The sequence below is a fragment of the Bos mutus genome, chromosome 19 (assembly GCF_027580195.1).
Source record: "Bos mutus isolate GX-2022 chromosome 19, NWIPB_WYAK_1.1, whole genome shotgun sequence".
NCBI lineage: Eukaryota > Metazoa > Chordata > Mammalia > Artiodactyla > Bovidae > Bos > Bos mutus.
The window spans coordinates 52,038,209-52,058,173 of record NC_091635.1 but is presented as its reverse complement, the minus strand read 5'-3'; the positions used below and the strand labels follow the sequence as shown (position 1 = coordinate 52,058,173).

General features: G+C 39.4%; 1 protein-coding gene across 4 annotated transcripts in view; it reads right to left on the bottom strand.

The window, feature by feature from the left end:
- Window positions 1–19,965, bottom strand: part of TRIM37 (tripartite motif containing 37) — a 151,717-nt gene that overhangs the window by 113,700 nt on the left and 18,052 nt on the right. For all 4 annotated transcript variants that reach the window (XM_070390589.1, XM_070390588.1, XM_005900659.2 and 1 more), the window contains exon 9: window positions 6,624–6,748. In XM_070390589.1, the coding sequence (XP_070246690.1) occupies window positions 6,624–6,748 (125 nt within the window). The remainder of the gene's footprint in view (window positions 1–6,623; window positions 6,749–19,965) is intronic.

The following is a 19,965-nucleotide window of genomic DNA, read 5'->3' as shown; positions in this document are numbered from 1 at the left end:
AAATGTCAACATTTACTCTTGTCATCTCCTGTTTGACCATTTCCAATTTGTCTTGATTTGTGGACCTGACATTCCAGGTTCCTATGTAATATTGCTCTTTGCAGCATTGGACTCGACTTCCATCACCAGTCACATCCACAACTGGGTGTTTTTTTTGCTTTGGCTCTGTCTTTTCATTCTTTCTGGAGATATTTCTCCACTGATCTCCAGTAGCATATTGGGCACCTACTGACCTGGGGAGTCCATCTTTCAGTGTCCTATCTTTTTGCCTTTTCATACTGTTCATGGGGTTCTCAAGGCAAGAATACTGAAGAGGTTTGCCATTCCCTTCTCCAGTATATAATGTTATAAGAATACATAATCACATAGGGGTCAAGCAAGATGAAGAAATTTAACAGTTTCTTGGCAAGGCACGGTTACCTAGGGACCTTTAGTTCCATACAGTCTTCCCCAAAGAGAGCTAAACTACATCTACAGGAGATAGGCAAAGGGACAGTCCATTTTCCTGCTAATTACACTTTGCTTGCTCAGTCGCTTCAGTCATGTCTGACTCTTTCCAACACTACGGACTCTAGCCCACCAGGCTTTATTTTATGATCAGATCAGATCAGTCACTCAGTCATGTCCGACTCTTTGCAACCCCATGAATCGAAGCACGCCAGGCCTCCCTGTCCATCACCAACTCCTGGAGTTCACTCAGACTCACGTCCATCGAGTCAGTGACACCATACAGTCATCTCATCCTCTATCGTCTCCTTCTCCTCCTGCCCTCAATCCCTCCCAGCATCAGAGTCTTTTCCAATGAGTCAACTCTTCCCACGAGGTGGCCAAAGTACTGGAGTTTCAGCCTCAGCATCATTCCTTCCAAAGAAATCCCAGGGCTGATCTCCTTCAGAATGGACTGGTTGGATCTCCTTGCAGTCCAAGGGACTCTCAAGAGTCTTCTCCAACACCACAGTTCAAAAGCATCAATTCTTCGGTACTCAGCTTTCTTCACAGTCCAACTCTCACATCCATACGTGACCACAGGAAAAACCACAGCCTTGACTAGACGAACCTTCGTTGGCAAAGTAATGTCTCTGCTTTTGAATATGCTATCTAGGTTGGTCATAACTTTCCTTCCAAGGAGTAAGCGTCTTTTAATTTCATGGCTGCAGTCACCATCTGTAGTGATTTTGGAGTCCAGAAAAATAAAGTCTGACACTGTTTCCACTGTTTCCCCATCTATTTCCCATGAAGTGGTGGGACCGGATGCCATGATCTTCGTTTTCTGAATGTTGAGCTTTAAGCCAAAGTTTTCACTCTGCACTTTCACTTTAATCAAGAGGCTTTTGAGTTCCTCTTCACTTTCTGCCATAAGGGTGGTGCCATCTGCATATCTGAGGTTATTGATATTTCTCCTGGCAATCTTGATTCCAGCTTATGCTCCCTCCAGCCCAGCGTTTCTCATGATGTACTCTGCATAGAAGGTAAATAAACAGGGTGACAATATACAGCCTTGACGAACTCCTTTTCCTATTTGGAACCAATTTGTTGTTCCATGTCCAGTTCTAACTGTTGCTTCCTGACCTGCATACAAATTTCTCAAGAGGCAGATCAGGTGGTCTGTTATTCCCATCTCTTTCAGAATTTTCCACAGTTTATTGTGATCCACACAGTCAAAGGCTTTGGCATAGTCAATAAACCAGAAATAGATGTTTTTCTGGAACTCTCTTGCTTTTTCTATGATCCAGCAGATGTTGGCAATTTGATCTCTGGTTCCTCTGCCTTTTCTAAAACCAGCTTGAACATCAGGAAGTTCACGGTTCACATATTGCTGAAGCCTGGCTTGGAGAACTTTGAGCATTACTTTACTACCGTGTGAGATGAGTGCAATTCTGCGGTAGTTTGAGCATTCTTTGAAATTGCCTTTCTTTGGGATTGCAATGAAAACAGACCTTTTCCAGTCCTGTGGCCACTGCTGAGTTTTCCAAATTTGCTGGCATATTGAGTGCAGCACTTTCACAGCATCATCTTTCAGGATTTGGAATAGTTCAACTGGAATTCCATCACCTCCACTAGCTTTGTTTGTAGTGATGCTTTCTAAGGCCCACTTGACTTCACATTCCAGGATGTCTGGCTCTAGGTCAGTGATCACACCATTGTGATTATCTGGGTCGTGAAGATCTTTTTTGTACAGTTCTTCTGTGTATTCTTGCCATCTCTTCTTAATATCTTCTGCTTCTGTTAGGTCCATACCATTTCTGTCCTTTATCGAGCTCATCTTTGCATGAAATGTTCCTTTGGTATCTCTGATTTTCTTGAAGAGATTCCCTAGTCTTTCCCATTCTGTTGTTTTTCTCTATTTCTTTGGACTGATCGCTGAAGAAGGCTTTCTTATCTCTTCTTGCTATTCTTTGGAACTCTGCATTCAGATGCTTGTATCTTTCCTTTTCTCCTTTGCTTTTCCCTTCTCTTCTTTTCACAGCTATTTTATGATAAATATAGCTAAACAGCTCACATACTTTACATAAACAGATATAAGATATAGTTTGCCTGGAAACTGTTAACTGTATAGCTAGTATCCTGCTGTTGTTAAGCATGCCTAATCATAGCCCTAGGCTGCTGTTCTCCTAGGTTAGAAGACTCACAATCCTCATTACTAGATTCTTTTGTCTAGTTAATCCTTACTGAGCAACTAACACTAACTACTAACTACTAACTATATTAATAATATGTTTTGGGCTATAATTTTGTGCAACTTCTGACCACACAAATATTGGTCAGTTCTCCCATTAAACATCCTTTATAATGTCTACAGACTTCAACCAATTCCCAGTTGCCTGCTGATCTTCATACTGTTTCTTCCACCATGTCCTTAATATCCACTGTGATATATTTCGTTTTTGTTATTATTGTTTTGTTCTCAGACCAGACTACCACTGTCATATTTTTAATCAGTCATTAATAGCCAAAGGGCTCTCCCAAACACAAAATAAACAGAGGATGGAGATGACACGGCTAACTTGCAATCGTGTGAGGCTGAAAGCTTACAAGCTAAAACAAGAAACTGAAAGTGTTAGTTGCTCAGTCATATTCAACTCTTTGCAAACCCACGGACTATAGCACACCAGGCTCCTATGTCCACGGAATTTTCCAGGTAAAAATACTGGAGTGGGTAGCCACTCCCTTCTACAGAGGATCTTCCCAACCTAGGGATAAGATCTGGGTCTCCGGCACTGCAGGCAGATTCTTTACAGTCTCAGTCACCAGGGAAGCCCAAGTTAAAGCATGTCAGTCATTAAGTGGTGGCCAACTTTTTGTGACACCATAGACTGTAGCCCCCCCAGCCTCCTCAGTCCACGGAATTCTCTAGGCAAGAATTCCTACTGGTATTCCTACCAGTAGGAATATCCTACTGGGTTATCCTACTGGGTAGCCATTCCCTTCTCCAGGGGATCTTCCAGACCCAGGGATCAAAACCAGATCTCCTGCATTGCAAGCAGATTCTGTACCCCCTGAGCCACAAGTTAAAGCATATAGGTTGCTAAAGCTTACTGACCAAGAGGGAGAAAAAAATAACATTCAGAGCACAGAGAACAATGATCAATCCTAGGGTACTGTGATGTACTCCTACATACATATAGTTTTTCACTGAAAACTTTTCAGACACATGTAACATCAGTGCTACAGGGAAGCATTAAAACAGGACACATACACTTCAGCTGTCAACAGTGATCACATTTTATTTTATTACTGCCTCAATCACTTATCTTTTTCACTAAATCATAACTGAAGAAATAAGAACTCTCTATTGTGCTCTCTACGTGTACCCAGCACATGCCTGCGACACAGCTGGCATTCAAATATTCACTGAATAGATGAAATACTTACAAACATTTTCTGAAAAATTTTTGTAATTTGGTAGAAATACTTGCTCAAAAACTTATTTTTGCATTCTTTATACAAACATACAAAGTCACAGTGACTGCTAAACTAATTCTACCAATTCGACCACCTTTAACTATTAGTATTTTCACATTATGTTCACTCATTCAGTGGTTATCTACAATCATGATGGAGTTACCATTCCGCCTGCAAATTAGGCACAGGTTTGTCTCCTCAAGCTTTTATTTCTATACCTCTTCTACTCTGGTCTTTATGATGACTAGATGTGTCTCACGATGACATCAGTGAAACTTCATGGAATATGGAGAGGCTAGCCTCAAAACGCCTCTAGTCTAATAATATGAAAAATACTGATTTGCAAATCTTTAGACCAGAGACTTCATCATAACTTAATAAACAAAGGGAAGAACGGTATTAGTATCCATTTTCCCTTAAGAAAACATACTGGTCAGCTACATAAAAACTGGTTTTCCATCCCAAGTTGACCAGTACTCCCAGAAACTAAAACTCTTTATGGACTGAGAACTGTATTTTCCCTGCTCAGGGAGGACTTAAATGCCCCAAAACAAAATAGCCATTCAAATTCCGGTTGAAATGATTTCTCTGCTGACTTCCAAATAGAGCAGCTTTTCTCACATCCTCATATTTTTGTTCATACACACATATCCTATTCTCTTCTGCCTAGTGAAATTCTAAGTATCTTTCAAGGTGTTCCACAATTCCTTTCGGGGCTATGAAGTCATCTTAACCACACCAGTAGCTAACTAGACTTCATCTTAGAATTTCTGATATAATTGAGTAACAAATATTTGATTTTAATATACAATCTCTACCATTTAATATGGAATATATATCCAGTAAGATTATTACTTCCTATTCCATGTCTCCTATGTAGCACTTCCAACAGTGCTGAGCACAGAGATGATCTTTAATATTATAAATAACACTGCTGCTGCTGCTGCTGCTAAGTCACTTCAGTCGTGTCTGACTCTATGCAACCCCATAGACGGCAGCCCACCAGGCTCCCCCGTCCCTGGGATTCTCCAGGCAAGAACACTGGAGTGGGTTGCCATTGCCTTTTCCAGTGCATCAAAGTGAAAAGTTAAAGTGAAGTCGCTCAGTCGTGTCCAACCCTCAGCAACCTCAATAACACTAACTGTTTAATGACCTTTTACTCTCCATTGTGGCTTTATCACACGGAGAAGGCAACGGCACCCCACTCCAGTACTTTTGCCTAGAAAATCCCATGGACGGAGGAGCCTGGTAGGCTGCAGTCCATGGGGTCGCTAGAGTCGGACACGACTGAGCCACTTCACTTTCACTTTTCACTTTCACGCATTGGAGAAGGAAATGGCAACCCACTCCAGTGTTCTTGCCTGGAGAATCCCAGGGATGGGGAAGCCTGGTGGGCTACCGTATGTGGGGTTGCACAGGGTTGGACACGACTGAAGTGACTTAGCAGTGGCTTTATCACAAATCATCAACCGATGGGATGTAATCAGTCCCCTGAGCTCAAAGCTTAGAAACAATCACCAATGCTTTGCATACCTAAACTTTCCTCCATAACTTAATATCCATAGACTTTCTTATTTGGCTCTCTCTGCGTTGCTGATCTATTCTGCAACAGATGAACACCTGCTTCTTCTATACTGTAAATCATAAATTGAGTTTCTAATAAAAATAACAGTTAAAAGCCAAATTTTCCAGTAAGACAGTAAGGTTTATTGGCGAGGCAGAGGGCCATAAAGTGACCTTTTCCCAGGGAAAACTCCTTAATTATCAGATTAAAAAAAATATATTTCTTGGTGGTTTTTGCTTTATAAATGCCTCTCCTACCTCCCCCACCTAACCCCAATGTCAGTTCCTTCTATCATTACCCAAAAAAGAAGGTAGTGAAAGGAAAGATTATTGGGGTTCTAAGTTCCTTGGGCAATTAGAAAGGAAAAAGAAATCAAAACAATCACTAGATGTGATAGAGCCTGAAACTCAAGAAGTCAAGCAGAGTTGCTTGCCTGAGAAATTGCTGCAAGTGGTGTTACCATAGGAGTTTACTTCCATCAATGGTTCCTAAACTTTAGTGCAGAATTACTCAGGGTGCTCAACATTATTTCCTAAATATTGTCTCCACAGACTGTCAGGGAACAAGCCTAGGAATTTGCATTTTGGAGAAACACTTCAGCTGGCTCTGATATAGGACATCCATGTACCCGACTTTGAACCGTAAGAGCGTTTTCCTAATATGTGATATTTATGCCAACACTTGTTACCTTCCACTGGTAATGGGGGAACACTTCAGAAAAGGAATCTTCAAAACTGAAATGGCTGACCACACTATCACAGAGTTAGCCTTAGAATATTAACGAACATTCTTAGTTGACTCAAATCTATTTTACAATAGCAAATACCTAGTCCTTTTAATAATATTCAGTGCTTGAACAGAATATAAATATTATATCTGACTTGTTAATTCACAAAGAAATGGAGACTTATTGGTCAAGGAGAACTATCTGAGTTCAAGTTGTCAGCAATAGCATTCTTTCTTTGTTTCTAACTTTTTGGCTGCATGGCATGCAGCATCTTAGTTCCCTAACCAGAGACTGAACCTACACCCCTGCAGTGGAAGCAGGAAGTCTTAACCACTAGACTGCCAGCAAGTCCCCAGTAATAGCATTCTTTTGAAACTAAGTATATGCATTTGCATATAAAGTTTAAAAAAAAAAAAAAAAGTGTCGTACCTCGTAAAGTCTGGTGGAACAGGAGTGGTAACAAAGGATGCCATAGGCTTTCGATGAACTTGTTGAAACATCATGAGGATCTCTGAGCTCTTAGATATCAACTCACTCTTACTACAAGACCGCAACTGTGTGAGGGGAAAAAAAAAAGTCTGAATAAACAAAATTACTATGCATTGGCACATCCAAGATCCTTAAAGGAAATGGAAGTTATTTTGGTTATATACTGAAAAAAATGACATGAAGAAAAATACAATGATTCTTTCAAAGTGGGTCTGAAAGTTAAGAATAAGTAAAGGATCTAGTTTTATTGATTCCCATTGTAACAGTAAAGTTATTCAGTAAATATATTTGATTTTAATGTATTTTCCTCTCTCTGTATATTAGCATAAATCCAATTCTAAGCAACTACAATATATTTGTATATCTTATATATGTATATTTTAGAGTGGTAGAGTGAAGCCATTATATATATAAATGAACAAACCTCTAGAAGTCAATGACTTTCAAACAAGGATTTCTCAAATTTCACTCCAGGAGACTGAGAAAAAAAGTCTTAACCTCTATCAATCTGGGAAACATTAAGTCAAACTAAAGGTAAAAAGTGAGACATTCAACTTTAGCAAAATCAGCATGGTAGTTAAAAGACTATGATTTTGTACTCAAGCCACCAGTTTAAAGTCCCAGTCCCGCCACACATCAGCTTTGTGGCTTAAGAGTCTGTTGTGTAAAACTGGAGTCATATCTACTGCTGCTTGCTTTGCTAGGTTTGTTACATCAACCATGAAGCTGGGACACAGCTCTGTAAATACCTGCTATGGGCTGAAGTGTATCCCCTCCCTAAATTCATATGTTGCACCCCAACCACTAGTACCTCAGAGTGTAACTACAGTTGGAAAAAAGTCCTTCAGAGGACATAAAGGGAAGGCAGCCATCTGCAAACCAAAGACAGAGGTCTCAAGGAAAACCAAACCTGCCAATATCTTAATCTTGAACTACCAGCCTCCAGAACACTGAGAAAATAAATCTGTTGTTTAAGCCTCCTAGTCTTTGTTACGGAAGCCCTAGCAAACTAACACACTGCTGCTGCTGCTGCTAAGTTGCTTCAGTCATGCCCGACTCTGTGTGACGCCACAGACGGCAGCCCACCAGGCTCCCCCGTCCCTGGGATTCTCCAGGCAAGAATACTGGAGTGGGTTGCCATTTCCTTCTCCAATGCATCAAAGTGAAAAAATAAAGTGAAGTCGCTCAGTCGTGTCTGACTCCTAGCAACCCCATGGACTGCAGCCCACCAGGCCCCTCCGTCCATTCGATTTTCCAGGCAAGAGTACTGGAGTGGGGTGCCATTGCCTTCTCCGAACTAACACACTATCACACTATCAAGTGCCAAATGGATGATATTCGTAAAACCCACTACAACTACCTTTTAAAAGGTAGTTGCTTATACTTCACCAAGAATAATGTTATGACATAATCGATATCATGATAAATACCAAAATTTATAACTTTTATTCAAATATTTATTGAATGTATACTATGTGTATCCCTTTGACCTCATTTCCTCCAAAGGTAGACTTTTATACGGACATTTTTCATAAGGTTAAGGTAGTTCTTTCTACTCTTAGTTTCCTGAATAATTTGGCAACGAATGAGGATCAAATATAACTGAATGTTATTTTTAAAATTAGTATCGTTCTATTTATTTTTACTTACATGTTCTTGTGGTTTTAGCCTCCAGTCTCTTGAGTTACAATCAACTGACTTTTCTGATAATGCAACATTCCTTTGCTTAACTCTACCAAGTCTTGCTTTCTGGTTTTTTGATATATCCTACTGATTTTGATTTGCCGGTACTTTAAGATTTTGGCATTTCTATTTGCAACAGAGTTGGGTTTTAACTGTGTTTTCTTATATTGTTCCTAGGCTGATTGGTTATGAAATTCATTTTTTCATTTTATTTATTTCTGGCTGCACTGGGACACTGGATTGCTGTGTGCGGGCCTTGTCTACTTGCAGTGAGCAGATCTAGCCTCTAGTTGCAGTGCACAGGCTTCTCATTGCTTCTCTTGTCGTGGAGCATGGGTGCCAGGGTGGGCAAGCTTCAGTAGCTGTGGCACTTGGGCTCTAGAGCACAGGCTCAGTAATTGTGGCATGCAGGCTAAGTTGCCCCATGGCATGTGGAATCTTCCTAGACCAGGGACTAAACCCATGTCCCCTTCACTGGCAAGTGGATTCATAACTATTGGACTATCAAGGAAGTCCAATCCATTTACATTTACTATCACTGATAACAGTGTCATCACCTAATGACAACACACAAAATAAAAAAAATACTCAACCCAAAAATAACCAAAAAATTAAAAAAAAAAAAAAAACCCGACAAAGGAACAAAGAACAGGCAGAACAAAGAAAACAGACAGTAAGATAGTAGATTCAAACTTTACCAAATCAATGAGCACACTAAACATACCAGCTAAAAGTCAAAGATTGTCAGAAAGGGTTAAAAATTTAGACCCAATTGTATATTGCCTACGAGACACATTTAGGAACAAATACATTAAAAGAAAACCAATAGAATAAGATATGACATGGTAACGCTAGTTAAAAGAAAGTTAAAATGACTTTTTAATATCAAATAAACTAGATTTGAAAGAAAACAGAAGGTCTTTCACAGTGATAATGGAAACAGTTCATCAAGGGAATATAACAATCTTAGCTGTTTATGCCCCTACTAATATGGCTTCAAAATACATGAAGTAAAAACCAATACAACTGCCATAATAAACAAATTATGGGATTATTGCTGAAAATTTAATACCCCCATGTCAATAACTGATAAAACAGGGGAGACAAAAAAATCCACAGGGTTATAGTACACTTGAACATCAATATCAACCAACTTCACCTGACATTATAGACTATCAGAAAAATCCCCAAATATTTGGAACCTACGTAACATACTTCTGCAGAACCCATGTGTCAAAGAACTCACAAAGGATGTAAGAATGTGCTTTAAGCAGAAAGGTCTCAAATCAATAACCCAGCTTCAATCCTCTGCAACTTCAATCCTAACATTTTAGGGGAGAAAGGGCAAATTAAACTGAAAACTCTACACATGGACATCACCAGATGGTCAACACTGAAATCAGACTGATTATATTCTTTGCAGCCAAAGATGGAGAAGCTCTATACAGTCAGCGAAAACAAGACCGGGAGCTGACTGTGGCTCAGATCATGAACTCCTTATTGCCAAATTCAGACTTAAATTGAAGAAAGTAGAGGAAACCACTAGACCACTCAGGTATGACCTAAAGCAAATCCCTAACGATTATACAGTGGAAGTGAGAAATAGATTTAAGGGACCACATCCAATAGACAGAGTGCCTAATGAACTATGGACAGAGGTTTGTGACACTGTACAGCAAACAGGGAGCAAGACCATTCCCAAGAAAAAGAAATGCAAAAAAGCAAAATGGTTGTCTGAGGAGACCTTACAAATAGCTGTGAAAAGAAGAGAAGCAAAAAGCAAAGGAGAAAAGGAAAGATATACCCATTTCAATGCAGAGTTCCAAAGAATAGCAAGAAGAGATAAAAAGCCTTCCTCAGTGATCAGAGCAAAGAAAATAGAAGAAAATAATAGAATGGGAAAGACTGCAGATCTCTTCAAGAAAATCAGAGATACCAAGGAAATATTTCATGTAAAGAAAGGCTCAATAAAGGACAGAAATCGAATGGACCTTATAGAAACAAAAGATATTAAGAAGAGATGGCAAGAATACACAGAAGAACTGTACAAAACAGATCTTCACAACCCAGATAATCACGATGGTGTGATCACCCACCTACAGCCAGATATCCTGGAATGTGAAGTCAAGTGGGCCTTAGAAAGCATCACTACAAACAAAGCTAGTGGAGGTGATGGAATTCCAGTTGAGCTACTTCAAATCCTAAAAAATGATGCTGTGAAAGTGCTGCACTTAATATGCCAGCAAATTTGGAAAACTCAGCAGTGGCCACAGGACTGGAAAAGGTCAGTTTGCATTCCAATCCCAAAGAAAGGCAATGCCAAAGCATGCTCAAACTACCGCACAATTGCACTCATCTCACACGCTAACAAAGTAATGCTCAAAATTCTCCAAGCCAGGCTTCAACAAAACGTGAACCGTGAACTTCCAGATGTTCAAGCCGGTTTTAGAAAAGGCAGAGGAACCAGAGATCAAATTGCCAACATCCGTTGGATGATCGAAAAAGCAAGAGAGTTCCAGAAAAACATCTATTTCTGCTTTATTGACTATGCCAAAGCCTTTGACTGTGTGGATCACAATGAACTGTGGAAAATTCTGAAAGAAGATGGGAATACCAGACCACCTGATTTATCTCTTGAGAAATTTGTATACAGGTCAGGAAGCAACAATCAGAACTAGACATGGAACAACAGACTAGTTCAAAATTGGGAAAGGCAAGGCTGCATATTGTCACCCTGCTTATTTAACTTCTCTGCAGAGTACATCATGAGAAACGCTGGGCTGGATGAAGCACAAGCTGGAATCAAGACTGCCAGGAGAAATATCAATAACCTCATATATACAGATGACATCACTCTTATGGCAGAAAGTGAAGAAGAACTAAAGAGCCTCTTAATGAAAGTGAAAGAGGAGAGCGAAAACGTTGGCTTAAAGTTCAACATTCAGAAAATAAAGATCATGGTACCTGGTCCCGTCACTTCACAGCAAATAGATGGATAAACAGTGGGAGACTTTATTATTGGGGGCTCCAAAATCACTGCAGATGGTGACTGCAGCCATGCAATTAAAAGACACTTGGTCTCTGGAGGAAAAGCTATAACCAACCTAGACAGCATATTGAAAAGCAGAGACATTACTTTGCCAACAAAGGTCTGTTCAGTCAAGCCTATGGTTTTTCCAGTAGTCATGTATGGATGTGAGACCTGGACTATAAAGAAAGCTGAGTGCTGAAGAACTGACACTTTTGAACTGTGGTGTTGGAGAAGACTCCTGAGAGTCCCTTGGACTACAAGGAGATCCAACCAGTCCATCCTAAAGGAAATCAGTCCTGATTATTCATTGGAAGGACTGATGTTGAAGCTGAAACTCCAGTACTTTGGCCACCTAATGCAAAGAACTGACTCACTGGAAAAGACCCTGATGCTGGGAAAGACTGAAGGACTCCAGGAGAAGGGGATAGCAGAGGGTGAGATGGTTGGAGGGCATTACCGACTCAATGACATGAGTTTGCCTAAACTCCGGGAGTTGGTGATGCACAGGGAGGCCTGGAGTGCTGCAGTTGATGGGGTCGCAGAGTTAGACACAACTGAGCAATTGGATCAAAATAAAAATCAACAGAATTTAAAGCAGCAAAACAACAGAGAAAAAACAAAACCACTACTTAGTTGAAAAGATCAACAAAATTCAATATACTCTAGTCAGACTGATCAGGAAGAAAAGAAAGAAGACACAAATCACCAATACCAGGAAGAAGAGAAGTAACACCACTGCATTCTAAAATATTAAAAGGGTAATGCTAACGCTAAGTCGCTTCAGTCATGTCCGACTCTGTGCGACCCCATAGACGGCAGCCCACCAGGCTCCCCCGTCCCTGGGATTCTCCAGGCAAGAACACTGGAGTGGGTTGCCATTTCCTTCTCCAATGCATGAAAGAGAAAAGTGAAAGTGAAGTCGCTCAGTCGTGTCCGACTCTTATCGACCCCCTGGACTGCAGCCTACCAGGCTCCTCTGTCCATGGATTTTCCAGGCAAGAGTACTAGAGTGGGGTGCCATTGCCTTCTCCATAAGGGACTACTATTAATTTTATGTCAACAAATTCAGCAAATTCAAATGAAAGAGAATAATTCCCTGAAAGACAGAATTATGAAAGCTCATTCAAGACGAAGGCAACATGAAATGCCCTGGGTTTTTTTTTTGGCCATGTTGTGAGGAATGCATTTTAGTTTCCCAACCAGGGATCAAATTTGTACCCCCTGCAGTGGAAGCATGGGGGTCTTAAACATTTGACTGCTGGGGAAGTCATAAAAACTGCCTTATATCTATAAAGAAACTGAAAACTTCCTGTTTTCTTTCTTTCCACAAAGAAAACAAGATTCAAATGGCTTCACTGGTATATTCTAACAAACATCTAAGAAAGAAACATTACCAGTTCTACACAATTTCTTCTTCTGAAGAAGGCCTAATTTAAAACTCACCAATCTCCAAAATATACAAACAGCTTGTTGGAGCTCAATATTATAAAAACAAACAACTCAATCAAAACATCGGTGCAAGACCTAAACAGTCATTTCTCCAAAAACAATATAGGAGGTGGCCAAGAGGCATGAGAAAAGATCCTCAACATCAGTAATTATTAGAGAAATCCAAGTGAAAACCACAATGAGGTATCACCCACATATGTGGAATCTAAAGAAATGGTGCAGACGGACCTTTCTGCAGGCAAGAGTAGAGAGACACGCATAGAGAACACATGTATGAACACCAGTGGCAGGGGTCACAACGTAGGAGATTAAGATTGATATATGTATCTATGTAACAGCTGGGAACCTGGTGTATATAGCACAGGGAGCTCTGCTCCATGCTTTGTGGTGACCTAGATGGGAAGGAGGTCCAAGAGGGAAGGGATATGTGTGTACATATAGTGGATTCACCTCACTGTACAGCAGAATCTAACACAACACTGTACAGCAACTATATCCCAAAAATAATAATACTGGGGGGAAAACTCATCCTTTATCACCAAAAATTCTGAAATACCAAAAAATCCAACAATGTGAAAATGTTGTGCCCTGAAAAGTTACGAAACACTGCTGAAATAAATGGAGCCTTCTTCATGAAACAGACTCAGTATTGTTAAAATGCTACATCTCCTCAAGTTGCTATATTGATCCACTGTAATTCCAACCAAACCCCAAAACATGGGACTTCCTGGTTGTCCAGGGGTTAAGAATCTGCCTGCCAATAAAAGGGGCTCAAGTTCTAACCCTAGTCAGGAAACTTAAGATCCCACGTGCCATAAGCCCACACATGGCAACTACTGAGCCCACCTGCTGCAACTAAGACTCAAAACAGCTAAAAAAAATAAGTATTAAAGAAAAAAAAATACCAAAATTTTTTTTGGTAGAAATGTTAAATCTCTTTGTAAAGCTGAATCTAAAGTTCATATGACGATTAAAAAAAAAATCTTCTAAAAACCGGAAGCACAAAGTTAGAGAGGTAACACTTTTTGTTGTGGTTCAGTCGCTAAGTCATATCTGACTCTGCAAGGCCACGGACTGTTAGCACGCCAGACTTTCCTGTTTTTCACTATCTCCTAGAGTTTGCTCAAACTCATCTCCATCACGTCAGGGATACTATCCAACCATCTCATCCTGTCACCTTCTTCTCCTTCTGCTCACAATCTTTCCCAGCATCAGGGTCTCTTTCAATGAGCTGGCACTTCACAGCAGCTGGCCAAAATATTGGAGCTTCAGCTTCAGTACCAGTCCTTCCAATGAATATTCAGGGTTGATTTTATTATAAAAAGCAACAGTAATCTTTTTATATCTTTTTACTTTTTATTATTTAATATTTTATTTTTATTTACTTTTACTTACTTTTTATTTAGTTTTATTTTTATTTACTTATTATTTTATTATTTACTTTATTATTACTTTATTATTTATTACTTTATTTTATTATAAAAGCAACAGTAATCTTTTTACAACAGTATTATAAAAAGCAACAGTGCAGTGGTGGCATAAAACAAATCAGTAGGTAATGTGTACATGGATTAATTTTTGAAAAAGATGCAAAGGCAATTCAGTAAAGAAAGTCTGGCCTTCAACAAATGGTGCTAGAACCACTGGATAGTCACATACACGTACAAATTAAACCAAAAAGACTACTTTGGATCCATACCTCATACACAAAAAATGGATCAAAATGGATCAAAGTCCTAAATATATAGCCTAAAACTATAAAACTTCTTGAAGAAAACATACAAGAAAATATTTGTGATCTTGGGTTAGGTAAAGATTTCTTAGCTATTACAGCAGAACAAACTGATAAATTACATTTCATTAAAATTTAAAACTTCCCTTCAAAAGACACTTCTAAGAGAATGAAAAGACAAGCCATAGACGTGAAGGAAATCTTTGCAAAGCACCTATCTAATAAAGAACTTATATCTAGTTTTCTATATAAAGAGCTCTCAAAACTCAGTAAGAAAACAAACAAGGCAATAAAATGATGGCCAAAAGATCTGAATAACAACAAAAAGATCTGAACAGATACCTCAACAAAGAAGATACATGGATGACACATAAATTCAAGAAAGGATGCTTAGCATCATTAGTCACAAGGCAAATGTAAATTATTAGGTTGGTGCAAAAGTAACTGCAGTTTTGCACTGTTAAACTTTATCATCTGATATTGGAATACATTCTTAAACAAATGTCATTATGCTACACATCACTTTAATGCTCATTTCTTTTTTTTTTGCTACTGATTTATTGCAGTTTATTTTGTATTTATTTTAGACTATAGAAATGATGTCAGACAAAAAGCAAATTTGAGTGATTTTTTATTTGAGTTCAAAATGGGTCATGTTATAAAGCATCAGAGACAACTTGCAAAATCAACAATACATTTGGCCCAGGAACTGCTAATGAATGTACAGAGCAGCAGTGGTTCAAGAAGTTTTGCAAAGGAGATGAGAGCTTTGAAGATGAGGAGCATGGTGGCTGGCGATCGGAAGGTGACAACAATCAATTGAGAGCCACCATCAAAGCTGATCTTCATACAGCTACAAGAGAAGTTGCTACAGAATTCAACGTTTACTATTCTACAGTCGTTTGGCATTTGAAGCAAATTGGAAAGGTGAAAAAGCTTGATAACTGGGTGCCTCGTGAACTGACCTTAAATCAAAGTAATGGTCATTTTTCAAGTGTTGTCTTCTCTTATTCTACGTAACAATGAACCATTTCTCAAACAGATTACGATGTGTGACCAAAAGTAGATTTTATACAACTAGCAATGACCAGCTCAGTGGGTGGACTGAAGAGCTCCAAAGGACTTTCCAAAGTCAAACTTGCACCAAAATGAGATCATGGTCACTTGTTTGGCAGTCTGCTCCTGGTCTGATTTACCATAGCTTTCTGAATCCCAACAAAACCACTACATCTGAGATGTATGCTCAGCAAATTGATGAGAAGCACCAAAAACTGCAATGACTACAGCCAGCAATGGTTAACAGAATGGGTCCAATTCTTCTCCAGAACAATGGCTGACTGCAGATCACACAACCAATGCTTCAAAAGTTGAATGAACTGGGCTATGAAGTTTTGCTTCATCCACCATATTCACGTGACCTCTTGCCAACAACTTCTTCAAACATCTTGACAACTTTTTGCAGGGAAAATGCTTCCTCAACCAACAGGAGGCAGAAAATGCTTTTCAAGAGTTCGTTGAATCCTGAAGCACAGATTTTTACACTACAGGAATAAACAAACTTATTTCTTGTTGGCAAAAATGTGTTGATTGTAATAATTTCTATTTTAATTAATAAAAACGTGTTTGAACCTAGTTATAATGATTTAAAAATCACGGTCTGAAATTGCAATTACTTTTGCCCCAACCTAATAAAGCGATAATGAAATATTATTACACTTCTATGAGAACACCTCAAATTAAAGACTGACTACATCACACGTTAACAAGAATGTAAAGAAACTAGTACTCTCAAAGACTACTGACAGAAATATCAATGACACAATCTATTCAGGAAAATAGATGGCATTTATTAAAACCTGAATCATATGTCTATCATTCTATCTTGCTGCTAAGTAACGTCAGTTGTGTTCGACTCTGTGCGACCCCATAGATGGCAGCCCACCAGGCTCCCATCCCTGGGATTCTCCAGGCAAGAACACTGGAGTGGGTTGACATTTCCTTCTCCAATGCGTGAAAGTGAAAAGTGAAAGTGAAGTTGATCAGTCCTGTCCAACTCTTCGTGACCCCATGGACTGTAGCCAAGCAGGTTCCTCCGTCCATGGGATTTCCCAGACAAGAGTACTGGAGTGGGTTGCCATTGCCTTCTCCGACCATTCTATCTTAGGTGGACCCGAAAGAAAAGGAAATATATGTCCATGTAGATTTGTAAATGAATGTTCATTGCCACTTTATTTGTAAAAGTCAAAACCAGAAAGCAAACCAAGGAGAATGGATACACGTAAATCTATGGTTGAATCTCTTTGCTGTTCACCTGAAACTATCACAACATTCTTAATTCGCTATATGCCAATAGAAAAAAAAGAAGCAAGACAAATGACCATAAATAGCTGAATGGAAAAATAAATTGTGGCATATACACACAATGGAATACAACTCAGCTATTAAAAAGGAAAGAACTATTGATACATGTGATCCACACAGTCAAAGGCTTTGGCATAGTCAATAAAGACATGGGAATACCAGACCACCTGACCTGTCTCTTGAGAAACCCATACACAGGTCAGAAAGCAACAGTTAGAACTGGACATGGAACAACAGACTGGTTCCAAACATAGAATCCCATGGACTGAGGAGCCTGGCAGGCTGCAGCCCATGGGAAAAGGAGTACGTGAAGGCTGTATATTGTCACCCTGCTTATTTAACTTCTATGCAGAGTACATCATGAGAAACGCTGGGCTGGAGGAAGCACAAACTGGAATCAAGATTGCTGGGAGAAATATCAATAACCTCAGATATGCAGATGACACCACCCTTATGGCAGAAAGTGAAGAAGAACTAAAGAGCCTCTTGATGAAAGTAAAAGAGGAGAGGGAAGAAGTTGGCTTAAAGCTCAACATTCAGAAAACGAAGATCATGGCATCCGGTCCCATCACTTCATGGCAAATAAATGGGGAAACAGTGGCTGATTTATTTTTCTGGGATCCAAAATCACTGTGGATGGTGACTGCAGCCATGAAATTAAAAGATGCTTGCTCTCTGGAAGGAAAGTTATGACCAACCTAGACAGCATATTAAAAAGCAGAGACATTACTTTGCCAACAAAGGTTCGTCTAGTGAAGGCTATAGTTTTCCCAGTGGTCATGTATGGATGTGAGAGTTGGACTGTGAAGTAAGCTGAGCGCCAAAGAATTGATGCTTTTGAACTGTGGTGTTGGAGAAGACTCTTGAGAGTCCCTTGGACTGCAAGGAGATCCAACCAGTCCATCCTAAAGGAGATCAGTCCTGGGTGTTCATTGGAGGGCCTGATGCTGAAGATGAAACTCCAGTACCTTGGCCACCTGATGCAAAGAGCTGACTCATTTGAAAAGACCCTGATGCTGGGAAAGATAGAGGGCAGGAAGAGAAGGGGACGACAGAGAATGAGATGGCTGGATGGCATCGCCGACACAATGGACTTGGGTTTGGGTGGACTCCGGGAGTTGGTGATGGACAGGGAGGCCTGGCATGCTGCGGTTCATGGGGTCGCAAAGAGTTGGACATGACTGAGCGACCGAACTGAACTGGCTGATTGATACATGAATGAACTGTAAAATAATTCTGCTGAGTAAAAGAAATCAAACATAAAATGTGTGTGCTGTGCTTAGTCACTCAGTCATGTTCAACTCTGTGAACCCATGGGCTGCAGCATGCCAGGCTCCTCAGTCCATGGGATTCTCTGAGCAAGAATACTGGAGTGGGTTACCATGCCCTCCTCCAGGGGATGTTCCCAACCCAGCGATCGAACCTAGGTCAGATTCCAATTATATTAAACACTAGAAAAGGCAAATTTATCTGTAACAGAAAGCAGATTGGGGGTTGCCTGGAGAGGGAAGTATTGGAAGAAGCAGAACCAGAGTTTATAAAGAGGCACAAAGAATTCTGGAGGAATAAACTTACTACATGACTATGGTTTCATAGGGGTATACATTTGTCAAAACTTATCAAATTGTACACTTTAAATACATGCAGCTTATTTTTTGGGTCAATTATCCTTCAACAACACTGTTTAAAAAAAAAAAAAAAAAAAGTGCACAGATCCCCAGATTCCACCCCTACTCCACTACAGCTGGTTTAAAAAATTTGTCCCATCATTCCAGCAGAAGGCTGCTTGACTATTCTCTGGAGGGGAAAATCTGTTCTCTAGAACAACATGCACAATTAAGAATGGGAATACTGGGGAATTCCCTGGCAGGCCAGTAGTTACAGTGGTTAAGACACCATGCTTTCACTGCTAACAGCCTAGGTTCAATCCCTGCTCAGTAAAGTAAGATTCCACCAATGACGCAGCATGAAACACTGAAGAGAAAAACAAGAATATATAAATATTTATGTACTGAATTCTACCAAACTGTCAATCAAGTGTAAAGATTGAATAAACATATTTTCAGACATGTAGTCTCAAAACATTTATTCTGATTACTCTTTCATAAAAGCCACAGAGGAAGTGTGATTCCAAAACAAAGGTGTAAATCAAGAGCAGGAAGCCATGGAAATCAGGAAACACAGGATTTAACCTAAAAAAGAAATGAAGGGAATCCCCAGGATGATAATTAAGAGAACAATCGCATGAAACAGCTGTGTATCACAAGAATTAAAGAATCTCAAAAACCAAATTCAAGACAGATAAATATATCAAATATCTATACATTTTATTCATTTTATTTATTCATTCACTATAGACTTTATCCCCACCTACTCTGAATCTAAAATTATAAAGTCTTTGAGGACAGATTTTTTTTTGCCATTTTCTTCACTGCTGTGTTCCAAGCATCTAAAACAATGCCTACTATCTATTTGGTATTGAATAAAAAACTTTTTCATAAATAAAAATGCTAATTTTATCCTAAGAATCACTACATGTTAGTAATTAGCAATAATATTGTATCTTGAAGTCACCAATTAAGTCACAATGTCAGAAGATTTTAATCTACAGATTTAGATTCCTATTGACTATTCTCCGACAATCTGAGGCGCAGGTTTTCATATCTAGGATTTGAAGTAAAATGTTTTGATGATCTTAGAGCAAAAGAACTATTGCTCAAAATTCATGAGGGTAAGTAGTTTTCCTATTCATCTTCCTTTGACGGGACTGAGTAGTTTTTAATTATCCTTGTATGGGGACAGGTCCAAATAATTAACTGCTGTAAAAAAGGCTTGTCAATTAATTTAGCATGGGTTACAGGTTTTGGTTGTGCCTCTCTGATTATACATTACTCAGCAGATTTAGAGACCTTTGCAAAGTCTCTAAATGCCTACCAAGTTATAGACCACTAGTTACAGTCTGTTACTCTGGAAATGAATGTAATGATCTTTTCATTTGGCAATTAAAAGCCTAAGATGCAAATACT